This window comes from Vulpes vulpes, chromosome 3, assembly GCF_048418805.1.
Source record: "Vulpes vulpes isolate BD-2025 chromosome 3, VulVul3, whole genome shotgun sequence".
Classification (NCBI taxonomy): domain Eukaryota; kingdom Metazoa; phylum Chordata; class Mammalia; order Carnivora; family Canidae; genus Vulpes; species Vulpes vulpes.
In genome coordinates, this window is record NC_132782.1 from 136,524,505 (window position 1) to 136,545,681 (window position 21,177).

General features: G+C 36.7%; 1 protein-coding gene across 2 annotated transcripts in view; it reads right to left on the reverse strand.

Annotated features, from left to right (window-relative positions):
• Positions 1–227: 227 nt before the first annotated feature.
• The window catches only part of CLCA2 (chloride channel accessory 2), a 39,711-nt gene continuing 18,761 nt past the window's right edge, over positions 228–21,177 (reverse strand). The window contains exons 10-15 of one of the 2 annotated variants that reach the window (XM_072754686.1): positions 18,906–19,130; positions 16,238–16,508; positions 12,995–13,165; positions 9,475–9,708; positions 5,530–5,607; positions 228–1,400 (exon numbers count right to left, since the gene is read on the reverse strand). In XM_072754686.1, coding sequence (XP_072610787.1) covers positions 958–1,400; positions 5,530–5,607; positions 9,475–9,708; positions 12,995–13,165; positions 16,238–16,508; positions 18,906–19,130 — 1,422 coding nt within the window. In that variant the 3' untranslated portion in view covers positions 228–957. The remainder of the gene's footprint in view (positions 1,401–5,529; positions 5,608–9,474; positions 9,709–12,994; positions 13,166–16,237; positions 16,509–18,905; positions 19,131–21,177) is intronic. The other variant, XM_026004719.2, reaches the window with a different exon arrangement.

Below are 21,177 nucleotides of genomic sequence, written 5' to 3' on the forward strand. Positions count from 1 at the left end.
TTGACCTATGCTTCACCCTCTATTCACCAACCCCACAACTCTGGCTCCCATAGGTAAATAAACTTTGATGGAGAAAGGATTCCTAGAATCTTCTTTAAAGAAAAGATAGAATCAGTTAATCATTAACAAAGGTCAGTTTCTCCCTCCCCCATGGTCCCCCATGACTTCTTCTTTGGTTGAAATAAAACTATATAGCCTGTATATGTATTAAAATAAGCTCACAACTATGTCTTTCATTCTTTATTTAAAGCCTTATGAGAATTTTAACATTTTTATTGAATAATACCCAAGGCAATACAAATTCATATGCAATAAATTCAATACACCTCTGTTACAAAACTAATATCAGGGGACTAGGGTAATATACCTACATTTCACTGTTAACTCTCAAAGTGAACACAGATCTCTTTGAGCACTAGCAATGGGATTTGATCTGTAGTATAGTTAACCAAATGGCAAGAGGTGAAGAACATTACAAGAGGGGCTTCATATATAAAATGCAGCTTGATCTTTAGTCATAAACAAGCAACCTATTCTGAAAAGATAAGGGGAAATAAAAATTAATCAAAGTAACTAAACAATTACTTCATATAGACAGTTCTACCAACCTCCTTTCCTCTACCTGGGGCTATTTTTCCTCCACAATAAAACAAGCCTTTCTTGACTCTTTGGTTCAACCTTGCCCTTGCCTTTGCTTTTAAAGACATTACCTTAAAGAAAAATTTTTATTATTTTGTGCATAGCCAAAGCTCAAAAGTTTCTCCCAATTTCCTTCCAAAAATGAGCGTTATAACAGATTTTTTGTCTGTTTACTATGTAAAAATCTGATCTGTATTATACAAAAACTCAAAGCATATTTAATAGTTCTGATGTTAATTTGACTTTATTGGTATGTTTTTCTAAAGCACAAAGGCCATGTGTCTTATATCTAAGAAGGAAGGTACCCTGTACATTTGCTCATATTAATTTTGTTCCATTCTCTTTTTTGTCTGCTCTTTTTTTCCTGTTTAAAGTACAATGTGTTACAACTATAGTGAGGCAAATGATTCCTATTGAACCCATTGCTGTCAAAACTCCTTTCAATATAAGATGATCTCTGGTAAGAATAGGAGAAGAATTTGGGGAAATAAACAGAGATGCTTGGGCAATGTTAGATATAACAGACTTTAAGGAGTTCTTATCTATTGCTCGTATTGCCACATAAATTCTGTGGCTTTCTTGTGTCTCTCCATCAGGTTGGTGGTCAGGTCCATTTGTGAAAAGCTTTGGTGAGAATGTAAATACCTCCTTGGTGCCAGCTTGCTGAGGATTTAGCTTTGATGTATTCACTAAAATGGCATTGTTGAAGTCATCTTGAATATTCTGTAAACTTTTACTGATTCTTATTTCATAGCTGTTAGCTGAAATTTAAAAATATAAATGGAAAGGTTACTAGTCTATGAGAAATGACTAATGAGAATAGCAACAATAGAAATAAACAACAAAAAATTGCATATGAACAAAACTTTAAAGCATTATATAAGAACTCATATTGAAACCTGAAAAGAGGAACAACTTAGATTTTTTTAATAGGAAGATTCAGCATAATAAAGATGTAATTTTTCCCACTAAGTTATTTTGTAAATTTTACATGATTTTATTAAAAGTGCCTCTAGTTTCTCTTTTAACAAGCTTATTGTACAGCTTCAATGGCAAATAAATAATCAAGGCTGGCCATATAAAGACTAAGAAAATAGCTATGTGGGAGTACTAAGCCTATCAGATATAAAAACACTGTAATGCCTCTATAACTAAAAAATTGTAGTACTGGTACACAAATAAGCGACTATCTAAAAATAGGCCACAATACATCCAAAAAGTATATAATAGAGGTAAAATACAAATTAATGTGGGAAAATACAAATTTCTTGATAAATAGTGTGTGACAATGCTATTTGGGTAAAATGATGTAGAAAAATAAAACTGGATCCATATCACAAACATTTTTTTCAACGTAAACTCCACAATGATCAAGAAATTTGATGTAAAATATTAAGTATGTAGTAGGAAATGATAGATAAATTCCAGTAGAGTCTTGAAGTAGGAAAGGCCCTTCTAATTAAGACTCAAAATTCAGAAGCCATAAACAAAAAATTGATAGATTTGAATACATACAATGAAAAACTTCCACATGGAAAATATCCTCTTAAGCAAGATATAAGCATAAATGTTAAGTGACAAAAATATGTGTTACTTAAGTCAAAGGTAAAAGTTTAGTTCTGAGTTCTTTGAATGGCTATGTGGCTTCTATTAGACTAACTCTCCAGAAGGTAACAGTTATGAACTCCAAAGAAGGCGACAAACAAAACAACAAAGGAAACAAGCTATTGAAGGACTTGATTCACATTAAAATCGGCAGATTTTAATCGGCAGAATTGGCAGAAACCAGAGGTGTTACAATCCTTAAAAGAAGGAAATCAAAGTAGGAATGATTCATATGTATACAGCCTTTCCTCTTAAGGCACTTCCTTCTCCTGTACAGATAGAATAGCTGGAACTGAAAACCAGCTACCTTCTGGATCTGAGAAATCAGAAGACTGAGTATGGGATTGCCAGAGTGGCTAAAAATTGAGGGAGCCAGATAGGGACAAATAAAAGCTAGAAGGCTGAAAAGCAGAGCAGAGTTTTATGCTAATGCTCACCAAAGGTATAGAGTTTAGAGTGTGAGCTTTGTCAGGTTAGAGGAGTGTGGTAAATATCTGGAGATATTCATTAAAACATTGGAAGAGCCATGCTTTAGGAATAAAGATTGGATTTCAGAATTAAGGGATATACTGTGGATTAAAAGTAAAACTGAAATAGACAAACCCTACTCAAAAGTAAAACCAAGCCGCCTCAAATTCAAGGTGAACCAAACTATGTATTAGAAAAATTTCAAAATTCATGGCAGTCCTGGTTGACTCAGTCAGTTGAGCATCTATTGGCCTTTGGCTCAGGTCATGATCTCAGGGTCCTGAGATCAAGTCTTGTGTCATCTCCCTTGTCAACAGGGAATCTGCTTCCCTCTTTCCCTCTGTCCCCTCCCCCACTCATCTGCATGCACATGCTCTCTCTTGCTTTCTTTCTCTCACTGAAAGAAAGAAAAGAAAAATTTTAAAACTCTTCAGAAGAATCTAACAGATTCCAGAGTCTCTAATTTACTACCACATGCTCATCCATAAACATGCAAAGAAGTCGAAAATGTGATATGTAGTTAAGAAAAATATCAAGAAATAAAATGAGTCACAAATGACGGAGATTTGAAATTAATAGACAGGGGTAACCCTGGTGGCCCAGTGGTTTAGCACCACCTTCAGCCCAGGGCGTGATCCTGGAGATCTGAGATCAAGTCCCACGTCAGGCTCCCCGCATGGAGCCTGCTTCTCTCTCTTTCTCTCTCTTAAATAAATAAAATCTTAAAAAAAAAAAAAAAAGAAATTAATAGACAGGACTTTAAAATAACCATGATGAATATGTTGAAAGTCAACAGAACACATTGGATATAGTAAATGAAGAGATGGGAAACTTGAGGAGAGATACAGAAACTTAAAAAAAGAAGAAAATGGAAATTCTAGAATTGGAAAAAAAAAACAATGAAAACATTCATTTGAGAAGATTAACAGTACTGTGGACACAAAAGAAGAAAAAATCAGTAAGCTTGAAGACAAGTCCATAAAAATCAAACTGTAGCACTCAGGACAAAGAGAAAAATTGAACAGAATCTCACTGATCTTTGTGATCTACTGACATATCCATTTAGTGTATGTGGGTAGAATAAAATATAATCATATTGTATCATATCAACATTATCCAGGAAGAAAAGAAGAAAAAGAATAGAACAGAAATTTTTTGAAGATATATTAGCTGGAAATATTGCAAATTTGGTCAAAAAGAATATTTTACAGATCCAGGAAACTCAACAGTCCCCAAACAGAACATATATAAGGAAAACCACACTGAGGCACATCATGGCTAATCTGTTAAACACTAAAGATAAAAACAATTTAAAGCAGCCAAAGGTGAAGAAAGACACTTTATACTCAGGAAAATAACAGTAAGAATGATAGTTGACTTCTCATCAGAAAAAAATTAGGGCCATAAGACAATGAAATGACATATTTAAAGTACTAAAAGGAAAATCTATTGCCCTAGAATTTTATATCTAGTGAAAATGTACTTCATAACTTAAGGTGAAATGAACACATTTTCACATAATTGAATCCTGAGAGAATTTCTCCTAAAGACCTGAGCTACAAGGGAAATGATGATAGATAAAAATTCAGACTTACAGGAAGGAAGAAGACTAGAAATGGTGACTATATGGGTTACTTAAAAAGGGTCATTTTTTTTCTTTTTAAAATTTATCAAAACGACAATTGCTTGTTTAAAACAGAAACTATAACAAAAAAAAAAAAACCTCAAAAGAACAGAAACTATAACAATACATTGTAGGCTTTATAAAACTGTAGCCAGTACAATACACGACAGCAGAACCACAAAATATGGAAGAGGGTACTTGGAGTTATACTTTTGAAAGATTCTCACATTATATGTGAAGTGCTATGACATTAATTCATGGCAGACTGATAGGTTAAGAAACTGCATGTTACAGAACAGCTAAATTTGAAGAAGCTGAGGGCAGGAATTTTATTGTTTTGATTTCCTTATATTGTTTTAATTTTTCAAAATTGGAGTAAGTTACACATAACATAAAATTTATCATCTTAACCATTTTTAGCATGTACAACCCAGTGTATAGTTCAATACATTTTTAAGTGTTACGTTAACATTGTTATGCTGTTTTTATTTTCAACCCATGTGAAAGTATCATCAATTCAAAAATAAAATTATGAATAACAAATAATTACTAGATACAAAAAGGGAAGCTATGTGTAGTACTAGATCACTCTCATAATATCATAACTCTTCTCTAAAATGGCTAAAAAGGAGATCACTGGGTGGCTCAGTGGTTTAGCACCTGCCTTCAGCCCAGGTCATGATCCTGGAGTCCAGGAATCCAGTCCCACACCGGGCTCCCTGCATGAAGCCTGCTTCTCCCTTTGCCCGTGTCTCTGCCTCTGTGTGTGTGTGTGTCTTTCATGAATAAATAAATAAAATCTAAATAAATAAATAAATAAAATGGCTAAAAATAGATTCAACAATGAACAGAGCAGCTTCAAAAGAGGATTTTATTCTGAGGAATGAAAACCATAGAACAGTCCAAGTTTTAATTAAAAAAATGAAAATATTCTGATGACTATGTTTTGAGCAGTTTCCAAAACTATAATAATTTTGATAGACTATATGTACTCCTGAAGAGTAATTAGAATAGAGAAGGTTGCCCTTAGAGAAGGTTGTCAAAACAAAATATAGCCTTTATATTCAAGTTTATCAATCAGCCAAGTCCCTCAAAGTGAATCCACTTGGAGCTGAGTTGCTTCCTGCTGTGGTTCAAATACAAGGGCACAGATACGAGTGAGAAGCTAGGCTGACCATCTGCAGAACACTCACAGTGGAACATACATCCATTGTTCCTATGTCCATTGTTCTCTCCGGAGAAAGACTTCTCCATGGTGCTTTCCCAGTCCTCTAGATAATGAAACAAGTAATATTTCAAAAGCCTTAGCATTTACAGTTTCCATATCCACAGCTCTCTCTGTGTAAAATTGATCATCTCATTTTAAAAGAAAATGGTGGGGATTCAGGAAGTTAAATGTGATAGCATGGTGAACAGTCAAGAAGTCATAGTGCTGGAAATGAACTCATTTCTTCTAATTCCAAACCCCATTACATTCTACTATTAGCATCTGTTAAACTTTGTGCAGGACAGCTATATAACTTCAAAGACTCAAAACAAACTCAACTCATGCGTTCATGGAGAGGCTCCTTCCCTTTACAGTACTTGTTATGGCCCCCCTCTCCCTGTGAGAAAGAGAAATCAGGCTGCTTCTGCATCTTTGACCTCTTAGGTGTAAGGCTCTGGGTTTGGTCTCTAGCTCTTTTTTCACGGTATATTTTAACCAATGAAATTAGCTCTGTGGCCTTGGGCAAGACACTTAAACTCTCAGAGTCATTCCCTTACATTTGAAACAAAGGGGTCAGACGAGCACATCTCTAAGACCCCGTCTGCCTCCAAAATGTTACAAATGCTGATATTTACTGAACACTTAATATGGGCCAGACACTGTTTTAATCCCTCTCTGCACCTTACCTCATTCAATTCTCTTAGCAATGCTCTGAGATAGCTACTTTTACTATCTGCTTCTGCAAATTAATAATCAGAAATTGAAAGAAATTAACTTTCCTCAGGTTACACAGGTAAAAGATGATGTGTCTGATTCCAGAGCCCAATACCTTAACGCTATGCCATGCAGCCTCCCAGTAGGCTATACTCCCTCTTATTTCTTATTTCCCAATAACTGCTACTTTTCCAGTTACTGAAGCTTACATCTTCATTAGCATCTTTACCAATAAATTCTCTGGGTTTCTGTTGAGGATGGAGACAGGAAATTGAAGACTTGGTCCCATTTTCAGGGAGCTCTGTTTTCACTGGTGGCAACAACAGTGCTACCTCCTCTCTTCATTTGGAAATCCAGTTCATCCCCTAAGAATTATTTTAGGTCTCTCCTACATTAAGTATTCTTACAAGGTAGAAGTATACCTGAGGGTTAGAGGAAGGGGTAGTGGGGAGAACAACTGCTGTCACCGAATGGCTTTTTTCAAAAGCAGCACATTTTCAATAATTTTTAAGGATAACAAATTCTAACAATGATTATATATGAACATGATGAAAACTCTTCAGAGTGAAAGGTTGTTAGGCATGAAGGGAAGGTAGTCACTGTAGAGAAGGAGTTACAAGATTGTTGCTTTTTGTAATCTGGCCCCACTCCAAAGGCTCTGCCCGGTTCCCTGGTGTAAGAACTTGGCCTCTCCTCTGCTCCCACCCACACTGATCTCTACAGTCTTTTCACTTCTGTGGCTTCCAAACCATATAAATGGCACTGTGTTAAACTGTGATTTTTGACCATGTTATGCCTTTTTTCCCCTCAGTATACCATTATAAATTCTTGGAGTGCAATGACTGTCTTAAATTATGTTTAGTGCTGTGCTGGGCATTAATACTTGCTTAGTAAATATATTTTCACTCTAATTTCTAAAAATAAATACAAAGGAGATGAAGAACATGCTTGGTTCTCAGTTTTAGAAATTATATTACCCTCGACTTCTAAGGAAAACCCAAGGAGGTAACCCATTTCCATAATTCCATAATATTCCCAAACATAATAATGATCTGATAATGTTTCGCTTATTCCACCAAATTGGCTATCTTTTCTAGGATATTGTGTATAGTAAAGAGCTGCTCCCTGGATAAATACTGATATGCTTGGGCATATATGAGATATCCATTTATTGCTAACAAAGTTTTTAAGAATAGTCACAGAGACATTTTATAATTATATAGCCAGAGATGTTTTCCCATTATTTTAAACTCTGATCATAGAGGTGAGGATGCTAGACAATAATTTGTGGGGGGAAAAATAGGCAATGAAAGCACGTTTCTGGATTAAACAGGTACCTATTTGCTAGTTGGTCTGTTCATGACTAATTGGTCAATTTTGCCATTGTTGAGTCATCAAATCAGTTATGACAGTGATTTCAACAACTTAATAGACATACAGGCATTCCCCCTACATATCTTTTGTGGTTTATGGTTTTGACATTATAACAAATCAGATCCACTTCAATCATACCACTCTTCAGTGAAGTTGCATGAAGATCTCCTTATTCTCTTGATTAATGCCTTTTGTGATACCAATTCTAAAGTCCCATATGGTTGTATTTCTTCTTCTCAAACCATTAATAACCATTAACACTGCACACTTTCTTTTTACTCTTTTAATTCAGCAATGTGCTTGAAATCTTATGGCCCTTGAAAGGAACAATTTCCAGTAGTAATGGGAGCCAGAGCTTGCATTTACTAGTCTCTTTCAGAATACTAGATGTTTCTGAGGCAGTGAGGAGAGTGAGAACACTAGGTTCTCACTAGGTACCACTAGGTGGCACCACTCTTACCTTTAAATAAAGATGGGACCGATAATGGCTCCTTATTCTAGATTTAAAAAAAAAGCTAGAGAAGGCAGTAGCAACACAAACTAGCAGCCAGGAAACTTGGCACACTTTCTCTCCCCTTTCTGATTTTATATGTGTCATTTCATTTCCTCTTTACAATACCTTATGAAATAAATATCTGTAGTTCTATTTTTCATACAAGGAAACTGAGGTCAATAGAGGTTAAGCAACTTGCCAAAGATCAAAAAGCAGGACTTAAAGCCAGAGTGGAAACAATATTTTCCTGGCATGTAAGTTACAGCTTTTTCCTTTATTCAAAAGACATATCCATCCCAGAATTTCAATTATTGCACATCTCCAATCTTTATATTAGGAAAACCATTAATTCAGAGTGTAAAGTATTTCACTTCCTTCTCCTCTGACAGGAAGAGATAGATTTTGATAAAAGAACTGGAAGACAAAGCTACAAACTGATGTTCCGCAGCAGCACAAAATTATTTGTTATTGAGGTGCTTTCTGGTGAATATAATAAATAGAGAATTATAAGCCAAATAACGTTGACCTAAGCTGGAAGCAAGACTGGCAAAGGCCCAAGGTGGTCACTGTTATTGACTGATATTGACAGAATAAGCTTTCAACAGAGAAGGTTGGTTCCTACAGGAATCTCAATCAGAGGCAACAGGAAATAAGCTACTGAATGTATAGTCAATGATAACCATGTTTTGGTGATGGCAAAGATATTAGAAAAGTTATTCTTTGAGGAAAGTTATTTTGTTGAATTGCTACAGGGATCAAGAAATGATGCTGGAAGAAGCCTAGTGTACGCCTTAAAAAAGGGAATATTAAGAAAGAACTTTATTAATGTCCATCCAAACAAGGGTAAGAAAGCCCAAGTAATGGAACTGGTTCTAGTCTCCCTAACAAAAGTGATGGCCAGAAATGGGGGTGGAAAGTGCACCTAGTTTTGCATGAGTCATAGGAATTATTCTCCTTACCCTGACTTATAAATCTTTGAGTTCACTATCCACCATCTAATCTTCACAAAACTAAATGCCTCCAGTATTTGGAAGTCCATGCTCTGTAATGCAGAACCCATTTCTGTTGACTAGAGCACTCTTACATATGGTATTTAAGTTTCCAATCAAGATTTCTAGTTGATCAGTGTCAGTTCGCTTACCAGGGCCTTCTCAATTCTGGGGGAGCTCACAAGCTCCCATTCCTAGACTCCAGCATATAAAGCCCTATCAACAACTCAAAGCTTTTCATAACCCTCTGCAGCTTTGTCAGCTCTAAGCCCCTAAAGCTATTTTTACTCAACTAACCCCTGACTTATTTATTAGAAATGCTACCTTGTAGAAGAACAGGTAGTGAAACCAAGAAACCTACCCTGGCCTTGATCATAGTCTTCTCCAGGTGCTGTCCAAGATAAAGTCACCTCATCTTCTACTTTGACGGCTTGTAGGTCAGTAATTTTGCATGGTGGGAACACGTCAGGATGGGGGCCAGCTGGAACTCCTAGCACTGAAAAGGAGCCTCCTGAACTGACTTGGCTAATGCCCCACTTTTGCTCCTCCTCACTCCTGCCCGCTGATTTTCTTGGAGCATTCATTTGAATGTTGCCTGTGACCAAGAAGAGAACAGCCAAAACAACAAGTTACAATCTCCTAAATAGCTCGTTTTTGAGAGATTATGGAAAGATGTTTTAAAACCTTCTTTGCTTTACTACATCTTTAGAAAGCTGAGTTTGTTTATTCCATCATTCATTCATTCATCCATTCATTTGTCCATTCTTTCACTAAATAAGTATTTTGAGAGCATATGCTGTGCCAGTAATCATAGACAAAAGAGTATCCATCATGGAATTTATAATCATACTTAAAAAACTATATTTATAAGTTGTGATAAACATAAGTGAAAAAAAGGCAGGGTGCTGTGAAGAAAAATAGTACAGGTTCATAATTTTTAGTGGTATCGAGGAAGTAACATTTAAAGGCATCCTAAAGGGTGACTAGGAGACAACCAGGCAGAGTGGAGGTAGTAATATCCCAGGCAGAGGGAACAGGTTGTGTAAAACCTCTGAGGTACTAAAGAGCCTTGCAAATTAGAAAAATTTAATTAAAGCGAGGAGGAGAACAGTTTGAGATAAGACAGGAGAGAGAAGCTTATAGAGGGCCTTTCGGGCCATTGTAATGACTTTCGAGTTTAATCTTTCACGCTGTGGGGAAGCAGGGCAGTGACATGATCACATTTATTTCCTAACAGGTCACTGTGGCTGCTCTCCTTAGAGAATGAGTTCTAGTGCAGCAAGCAGGGAGCCATTAAGACAGTCACTGCCGCAGACAGGGAATGTGGCAGGTTGGGCTGGGTGACAGCAGTGGGGAGGAGGGCATAAGTAGGCAGTTTGAGATGTGATTCAGAGATAAAATCAATAAAAGCTGGTGATGGATTTTAATATGGAATGGTGAAGGAGATAAAGTTGGTAGAAAAGAAAAAGAAAAAGAAGCAGCTCCCAGGTTTCTAAAATGAGCAACGTGGGAGAAGCAGTTTAATGGGAAGGAGACTAAAAATGTAAGTTACAAGGTTTGTGATTCCTTTAAAACATCTAATTGAAGGTGACAAGGAGCCAGTTAGATATGGATTTCAAGCTCAAAAAAGGTTTTTATCTAGATCTAATAATTTTAAACTTATGAATTGGGAAGTTATAGGCATATAGACGTTATTAAAACCATATGGATTAATGAGGTTACCTAATAACAATCTCAACTATAATAATAAACAGCATTGATTGAGCGCCTGGTTCACTATGTGCCAGGAACTCATTTACCTACCTTAAATGTATTGAGTATTTAATCTTCCTAGCAATGCTACAGGAGGGTACAATTATTACTCCCCTCCCCCCCACCTCCTATTATCAAGATGATGAAACTGAGGCAAACAGAAGCTAAGTAACTTGCCCGAAGTCACACAACTAGTAGTAGATTGAAGAGTGAGATTCCAAACCCAGGTAGTGTGGCTCCAGATGATAGGGTAAGAAGGTTAGGCATGATCTCTGAGGATTGTCAGCACTTAGAGGCTTGTTAGAAAAGGAAGAGCCGGAAAAGGAGCCTCACAAAAAAAATTCCAGAGCATAAGAGGTAATCCTAGAAGCCAGGAAATGACAAAGGAGAAATCAATCAGCTGTGTCAGACACTGCTGAGGTCAGATAAAACAAGGATGGAAATATGTTCTTTGGATTTAACAGCAGAGTGTTCATTGGTGACTAGGACTGGAGCCATTCCAGTGGAGGCATTTGGGTGGAAGTCAGACTGTGGTGCACAGTGTTGTAAACTGGAGGTGAGAAAGTTCAGTCAGCAGGTTTAGATTAATGTCAAGGAAGTAGATGGCAGGGAGGTGGACAGTATCTGAAGGGTGACCAACAATAGAATTTTTTAAAATATGGGATGGTAAATCATGCTTGAATGCTGCTCAGAGGGGTCAGTAGAGTGGAATTATGCAAGGGTGAGCTCTCAAGGCCTATGGATGGGATCCAGAGCAGATCCAGATGCTGGCTTTTGGTGAGGAGAAGGATGCAGACACTGCTGTGTCTGGAGATTTGGTGGTATTAAAATAGAGCAGCTCCAGTTTTTTAATGAGCTCAAGTTGGTCATCAAAAAGTGAGCTGCTAAAGTGAATGTTATACTGAGTAGGCATGCCTAGGAAAACCTACCTTTTCCTTCCTGTGCTGCTAAGAGCCTCTACAAAATACTCAGGAAAAGCACAATTGAATATTACTTTTCTAATCTCACTGTATGCTAGATGCTGATATGTGTATCCTTTAAATTCCTGGATTTTAAAAAGGTACTAGACTAGATAGTCGACTAGACTTCGAGCTCCTCAGTAGGAATCAAGTGTTTTTCTACCTGCTATCCCAAGTTTCTAGGACTAAACCTGTCACTTAGTAAGCCTTCAAAAATGTTTGATGTATAAACAAAAGAAGGAATATTTATTTATAAGTAAAATATTAGAGCTAGATGGGAAATCCTATCTATGCCATAAAACCATGTTACCTTGCAATTTGATTTATACTGGTTTTGAAGTAAACCAAAGTAAATACACAGGAGAGTAAATTATGTTTTAGGCAACACTGAAATGATCAGGAGATGCAAATTCATTGGAACATCTTGATTATTTTCTCCTTAAAAGCGCATAAAGACCAAAAATATAGTCACGTCATGAAATAGTCCAAATGATCAGTGGTAGCTGCTAAAATTCATGAAAAGTGTTCATAAAGATTCTGCAGTTTTGGAAATAACATTTAGAAATGTTTTTGACATTGTTTAAAATAATTATAGCATATTTTTGTTTGTCTTTTGTACTTTAACCACCAGATGCCTTCAGGAACTATAACAATGGTGTTAAGAAAATATGTGTATCTTCTAGTTATTTGGTGTTTTTCTCTTGAAGGAAGACAGGACATCTTCAGCAATCACTCAGTTGTCTGTAACATCTAAACTCATATTTATTCCTTCTTTCAGCTGCTAACAACTTTCGCCTCTTTTCCTTGCCTAAACCTCTCTAGAGGAAATACAGGAGCTATAACTGAGAAAAAACTCAATAAATTTCTATCTGTTAGTAATTCTGATGAAACAGCCACAAGAAAGAGGTCAAAATAATGACTAAAATGAAGATACAAAATCTGGGGAATTATCTATTGCTTCCTGATTCACTACCATGAATCACGGAGGATCAAAGAGATAGCAACAAATCATACATTGACTTAAGCACAGTTTTGAAATTCCATCTCTCTTTCTTTTACTCCTATCTCTAATACACACAACACACACACACACACACACACACACACACACACACCAGAGATATATACATTAAATGGTGTTATTCAAATAATGGTGTTCATGATTCTTACCATTTGCTATGTAACCTGGTATGTACATAGCACGACTCCCTGGAATAGAGTAGGCTAGGCTGCTTATGCTGGGAGAGTGACTGACATGCACTTTAAAGCTATATCTACCATTTACAGCAAGGGAGAAAAAATACCTCGAGTAAATTCCATCATTTTTTATAATATCAGCACCTGCACGTATAAAAAAAAAAAAAACACCTCAGTGTCAATACTTATCATCACAGTTTACTAATATTTAATTACATCAATAAGAAATAAACTCTTCTCCATTCTTCCCATTTTAGCAAATATAGTCATGGTCATAACTACTTTTTTTTTTTTAATTTTTATTTATTTATGATAGTCACACAGAGAGAGAGAGAGAGGCAGAGACACAGGCAGAGACACAGGCAGAGACACAGGCAGAGGGAGAAGCAGGCTCCATGCACCGGGAGCCCGACGTGGGATTCGATCCTGGGTCTCCAGGATCACGCCCTGGGCCAAAGGCAGGCGCCAAACCGCCGCGCCACCCAGGGATCCCTCATAACTACTTTTAATATTAAAATCCAATGGCTCCTTAACTACTCCATGTGGTTCCTTAACCTCTGAAAAGTTATTTTCTGAAGGTGAGTGAGTTATACTTCAGTGCTAATAAAACATTTACCAATCACCTTTAGAGCTCTCCTTCTTATCGTTGAAAATAATACAAATTTTTCGTGGAAATCAAGCATATTCTTTTTGTTTATTGTCATAGACTCCTTTGAGATAAAAGCTATGCTGTTCCCAGGAAATAAACATAGATACACATATATACATTTCATGCAATTTCAAGGGATTTATAAGTGTCCTACAGCCCTGATTAAAAAAACTTGTAGTTGATAAAGAAGTGTGAAATTATTTAATTTCCTTATTAGAGGGTGCATGAAACTATTGTTCTAGATTCTGAGGGGTTTAGTGACTTGAGGTTTGACAGGCTTTGGTTCTATCCATTGTGCTTTGCTTCAGGAGGCATTTGGAAAGCTTGGCCAGTGCTGGACTTCTTTCCTTTTACACTCATCCTTAGAGAGCAGTTCAATTCCAACCAAGTCCATGATTGAATAGTGGGGAGGCCGGGAATCAAGGGTAGCAGTGGGAGGTATAGTTTAACCCAAGCTCAGGATACATTCACTATTCAAGTGCAGGTGGGCACCCTGGGCAAATGGCTTATCCTATCCTAGAGTCAGTTCACACCACCTATTTGGCCCTTGGACTCTAAACACTGTATCACCATGAAAATGTTCTCAAATTCTCACTACAGAGGCAGGACTGCTCCTTAACATGAGAAAAGTAGGAGTATATTGAATTAAAATAAAAAGTGCTAAGCAACTTGCTATTATAGTAAATCTAGACATTTTTTATCTATTGGAAAGAAATAAAATCTTGATATTTAGTGATTTACTGATTAATCAAGTCTATCTTTGTTAAGAAATGATGAAGGAAATTCTCTCCATGCCACAGTTACTATTGCCATCTCTTTTAATCCTTGAGTAAGAAAGAAATGGAAAAGAATACTAGCTTGGGAGTCGTAAGACTTGATTGTAAGGTCTGGATCCAGCACTCAGTAGCTATAAAACAATCTCTCTGAGCCTCAGTGTTCTTATCTTTAAAACGAGACAACTTATCTCACAGGGTTATTGTGTGGATTATCTCAGAGTGTTCATGAGAAAGCACATTTTAAATTATAAGGCATTTAATAAGTGTACATTTTATCACCGTTCATGAATTTGTCAGCAGATAAATACTACTTCCATTATAAAAATAAGTGTTGGCTATTTAATATGTTTAGTATTAGGAGAGTTAGAGTGAGAGAACCTTAAGCAGGCTCCACTCCCAGCACAGAGCCCAACACTGGGCTTGAGCTCATGACCCTGAGATCACAACCTGAGCCACAATCAAGAGTCTGACGCTTAATGGACTGAGCCACCAGTTGCCTCTAGAGTATAAATTTAGACATCAAATAAATGAAATGGTTTCAGGGAATAAACATAAAAGCTATTGAGCTAACTCAGGTGAGCTCTCCTAAGAGAACAGGATCTATTCTCCAGGCTGGCCCACAGGCTGAAGCAAAGGAGAAGTATTCTGCAAAGTGCATTTTTGGATGATATACAAAAACTAAAAGGTGTGACCATGGATAAGCAATCAGAGCATGAGAAGTTCATTTGAATCCATTCCAATAGGCAAAATGAGAGAACTTCTTTGGTGTCCCTCTGAGGTAGATTTAAACTAAAATCCTTTAAAAGAACTTTTGTTTCATAAATGTCATGTAAGATGGCCATGGAAAAATGCTAATGGGTTGCCAAACCTAAGACTCTTGAAAAAAATTTTTATTTTTGAAGCAAGAGTATAGTTTTTTAGTAGATCAAACACCTGTGGCTGCCAACATAGACTTTGAGGTCTATTGCCATTCTGAGAATTTAGTTTAGGGAAAGAATGGAATAGGAAAGATAAAACAGTAGAAGAGTCCATTTTTAAGTCAAAAAGAGTTAGTCAGAAATTCTGAGTCTAGTTGCTGCTATTTCCTGGCCTGATGCTATTCTGTCTGTGATGTATGATGATGAGGCTCTGAACTCTAGGTGCAGAAAGAGCACTTCCCACTAGGCTTGCTGGCCTGGTTGTCTTGTGAGCAAATCATACATGTAAACACACTGGCTCTGCCCTCTTATTAACCCTGCTACTTGGTTAAAGAATAGTCTGGGGTTATCTCCTGGGTCACAAGTTCAATTTCCAATTTTCTTTTGACAACTGAGTCGAGGAGACTACCACTGCATCTTACTTCTTGGGTTTTCATCTGCTATTTTATTGTCCAATCTTTTTATTTCAGTGAATAATAAAGCTGGTGAATCTTAGAGAAATATGGGCATGTCACAAGGACACATAAGCCTGTTCTGTGTGACCTCATCATGTTACTAGTGTTACTGGCCAACTAAGAGCCAAGACCTAGGCATTAAGCTCCTTCCTCCTCCACTTTTACTCACTCTACAGCCCCACAGCCACACTAAAGAACCTCAAGGAGACTCTTCCCAAGTTTACATTCTCTTTCTTTGTGTAGATGTGACTGGTAGCTACTTGGTATGTCAGTGACTCTCTAAGGACTTGAGAATCTCAAAAGATTGGATGAGAAAAATAATTGAATTGAAAGAACTTTACAGATAAGCTTAAGATTGAGCATCCTAACACAACAGCAGCTCTTGAGAACATGAAAAATGGCATGACATTCCCTGTTACCTGCTCCATTGTCAAAAAGTTTCAGCACAATGGGATCTGCAGCCTCTGGCTCAATTGTAGCAGTAACAGTGGCATTCAGAATGGGATAAATCCCCTTTCTCACATTTGCATAAATCATCACAGGATGGGGAAAATGGGTGCTGTCTCTTTCCACAAAGGCTTCTACAGTAGCAGGGGGCATGGCTGAGCTGGAGGCGCGAGAGGTCACTGTCATTTTCAAGGCTTGAAGAGAATGATGGGTATTGTTCAGTGTGTAGGTCCAGAGCCCAGGCTGCAAAACAAAGTCTTTTTGTTTTGTAAAATGTGAAGAAAAAAAAAGTCAACCCTTAATTTTAAAGCATAGATCTAAGTTCTGAGGGGTTTCAATCCTTGTTTTGCTGATGTTGTATTTTCTAAAGTAACTACAAAAGAATCTCAGGGAAGCTAATATGGGTTAGAGGATAACAATTTATTATTTATGTGACTTTCACAGCACAACTTACTTTTATTGTTAGGTAACATTTTAGGGAATTATACCATGAACTTATTTGTGGGGAGGACATATTTTAATACACATTTTTGAAGATAGTAAGTGTTTAGCTTCAAAGTATTTTATAATATTAATTTAAGCCACTTCACCCCCTCCCAAATTCAACGTTTATATTCCTTTTCTATAATTGAGAAAATTATAGCAAATTAAGTGGATGATTATGATTTATGTGAATACATGAAATAAAAAGCATTGGTATCCTTCCTTCCCTTAATGTCCCCACCCTGAATATCCAGAAATCTCAAGCAATAAAACCCGTGTCCATTATAAGAGACCAAAAAGAGAAATACTCTTTTTTTTAATAAGTCAGGATTCTACAATGTCTGTGTTGAGTAATTTATAGAAATATTTCTAAATACTATTCTCTTTTGCCTGTTTAGCCTGCCTTGGGAAACCTGCAAAAGAATCTCAGAAAGAAAAAAAAACATAAACTACAAATAACAGAAATTTGTTCTTTGGAGAAGATTATATACATTATTTTTATCCCCATCCTTGCTGTTGCTTCTTCTTCTTCTTCTTCTTTTTTTTAGAGAGCAAGAGAGCACACAGAAGTTGGGGGGGAAGGGAGAGAGAGAGAGAGAGAGAGAGAGAGAGAGAGAGAGAGAGAGAGAGAATCTCATACAGGCTTCATATTCAGCACAGAACCCGACACAGAGCTCCTATCACAATTGCAAGATCATGACCTGAGCTGAAACCAAGAGTCGATGGCCTAATGGCCATCCAGTTGCCCTGCTGTTGCTTCTTATTAAACCCTAGAACAGGAGGAACACAGTACAGCTGGAAGAAAAAGAGAAAAAGCACCAAGGAGTTAAGTCATGACTCAGTGTGGAAAGTTAAGATGCCACCACACCCTACCCAACCTTCTTCATTGGGATTCATGTGCTTGGCCATATTCCTGTGAAGTCATAATTCAAGTATCAATATAATCTATTTATTCTTTTTTTTTTTGTAATCATAACATTAGTAAAAGACAATACAGATCTCCATATCAAAAACTTCTCTTTGGGTGTAATATGTGTTCTGTTCTAGGGCACCTAGTGCAGGCTAAGAGGTCAGGCAAAGGCAGAAAAAAGTAGGTAAAGTGTTCTTGGCTCCTGTGCAAAGAACATGATGTGAAAAGAACATGATGAGTTGAGAGAAAAGTTAGGAGGAGCAAAGCAGAGGGTGTTTGGGAAGAGGGTCAAGAAAAAAGCTTGGACAAAAGCCCTAACATAAACAGCCTGATATGTAACAGTAACCACATGGATTTTATCCTGAGACCACCAATGAGTTTTGAATAGAAGACAAGTTTGATCAGATTTGTGCTTCAGCAGAATCACCAGAGTAGAAGGACTGCACTCAGGCAATTCACCACCCTGCTTGGAATCACTAGTGGTTCCCTTTCCCTTTAGGATTCAAGCTCTTTTTGCCTTTATGGACATACAGAGCCCTTCCTGACATGGGTCCTATTTGTGTCTAGCCTCATCACTTTCTCTCTTTCCTTCCCCTCAATGCCCACCTCACATGCTGCTGTGTAATTCATCCATATTGACCTCCTTGTAGTTCTATGAAAAGCTATATTCTATTTTTTTTCCTCCGTCCAGAATATCATTGACACCTCTGGCCTCTTTATCCTCCATATTTCTATTTCGATGTTTTTACTTTCAGGAAGCAGTCACCTTCCCCCAAAGTCTGTGCATCCCTCCTGTATGCTCTGAGTACCCCGTTCATATTCCTACCATGGTATTTTAATATAAAGCACCTAGAACAAAACCTAGAATATAGCAGATACTCAAAAACATGTATTGCATATATTCGTATTATAAATTCTAGGTAGAGTTTTCCCCCCAAGCGTATAAATAACTATGTGTGAATTTTGCAAAGAAAGTAAGCAAGAAGAAATTATTTGTACTGCATACATACTAATTTCCACTGTTGAAGAGAGAAGACCTTGGTATCCATTATTTAAAGTTTTGAACATACCTTAGTTGTTTCTCTTAAATTTTTAACAGTCTCAAAATGCTTTTGTATAAATTTGAAGTCAAATTTTGATGTTATCAGGATAGGATTTCTTTATACAGTGCATTTAATTATGTGATTCAACTGAAAGTTATGTACTCAACTAAATGTTGTCATTATGAACAGGCTCACAACACCTACCTCAGCAGTTCCTGGAATGTAGAGGCGAGCAGTCTGCAAAGCTGGATTGGTGATAAAATTATTTGTGTAGTATTTTCTTCCATTAGGATCAAATAACAGAATCTCAGGGGGACCACTGATCTGCCATGCGACTAGAAAGATTGTGTCATTGCCCACACTGTCATCCATGGTCACCGTGTTTTTCAATTGATGGTGAGGTTTAACATTTTCACCTGTACTTTCAAGCTGTTCAAGAAAACACACATATATGTGAAAGTTTCTAGGGTAGGCATAAACATTCCATCTTTTCCTTTACTTCTGGACAAATAAAAATAAAATTGGCAAAAAAATAATTTAATTCTGACATGAACTATATTCATATAAATCACTTTTTATAAAAATACCTCACCAAAGTGAAATATTCTATATTATAGGACTACAGAAGATATAAAATATTCTAGTATGGTTAATACAAGTATCACTTCATTATTTTTTATAGAGAAATTTTAACTGTTCTCATACTAATTCTCATCCAAATCAACATTAGCCTCAGATCAGCAATTATAATATCAAACTTAAAAAAAAATTTTTGTTCGCGAATGTGCTTAAGTGGTTTGATTTATGTTATCTCTCCAGATACCTGTATGTATTTTTTTTTTCAAGTAGGCTCTACTCCCAGCATAGAGTCCAGTGTGAGGCTTGACCTCACAAACCTGAGATCAAGACCTGAGCTGAGATCAAGAGTCAACTCAAATGACTGAGCCACCCGGGTGCCCCTACCTTTTTATATATTTTAATAATAAACAAAACACTGAGTTTCAAGGGGCTTGGGTACATTAAAATAATTATTTAGCCATTCACAATAAGCCACATGCACACGTGTGTGTGCATACAACACATACAGAGTGCAGATGACAGTACAGTTAAATGCTTTACATATGTTATCTCACTAATCCTATGAAAACCCTCTGAAGTGAGTATTGTTGTTATCCACATTCACAGATGAGAAGACCGTGGCTTAGAGAAGTCATTTGTCCAATGTCACATGGCAAGGAGCTGAAACTGGGATAGAGCCCAGGCAGGCTGACACCAGAGCCCCTACATTTATTTAATCACTGTGTATTTACAACAGACACAAGTCAATAAATAACTTTGAAAATTTTTATTTATTAAATAAACACACTGTGTAACACTCTGTAATATTGCTCAAACTTGGAAAGCATATAAAATTTTTGGTAGATGACAGCAAAAACACTGCGGATTATTTATTCAAATTCGTTTTACAAGCATTTGTGGACTGCTGACTAGTGGGGCACATTCTGTGCCGGGCCAGATCTATTGAAGGGAATTAGATGTAGTTTCTGTCCATGGTCTAGTGGGGCTAATGACATACAACTGGGGGAGAGGAGGCCAAGTTTGGGAACATGAGGCTAATTTGAGCCATATGATTTTTAAAAACTTTTGTTAAATTTCTAAAAACTTTAAAATGTTTGTTTTTATTTCATATTATTAAAGAAGAAATCATGTGATAGAAAGATTATTAGGAACAACCAATTGTAATTCAATGATAATGTATGTTCTCATTTATGATTCACCTTTTTTCACTTCTAATGATGGAACTGTGGTTTATTGCCTTACTGTGTACATATAATCTTGATGTTAAATATTTCCTAAGAATAATTTAACTGATTTCATTGTTCACAACAAGTCATTAACTTGGCAGTTTCACTTACCATCTGTGAGGAAACAGCAGATGAAATTTTGTCCAGACTCTTAGTTATGTTCAAAATATCTTTAAACTACTTAGAAAAAATTTGGCCCTTTTGAAAATGGCTTGAGTAGAGGAAGCCCTTTTTGAACAAAGTCAATTGCAGTAGTTGAAGGAGTACTTAAAAATTTTTAGAATTTAGTGAAATAGTTGATACTTTTAATATGAGGGAGGAGCTTTGAAGAAGTTTTTTAAGAAGCCAAAAAAAGTAAAATGGATTATGACTGATAGTTATTATAGAACTCAAACTAAAGACACAATTTCTTATTTTCCTCCTTGGCGTTGCCTCCACCCCACTCCACACCTATTTTAGCCGCTAGGAAGGAGCAAATTCTGCTTCCAGACCTTTAAAGGTAAAGGTGGCAATTACAGGAAATTATTCCTAAGGTGGTGAAGAACAGACATTAGGTAAAACTGAATCCAGGCTTTGGTGAGACCAAGAAGCTCATTAAAAGCCTTCTGTGCAAGAATTATTACATAGTCAAATAAGGTTAATGAGGCAGTTAGCACAATTCATCTATTTTC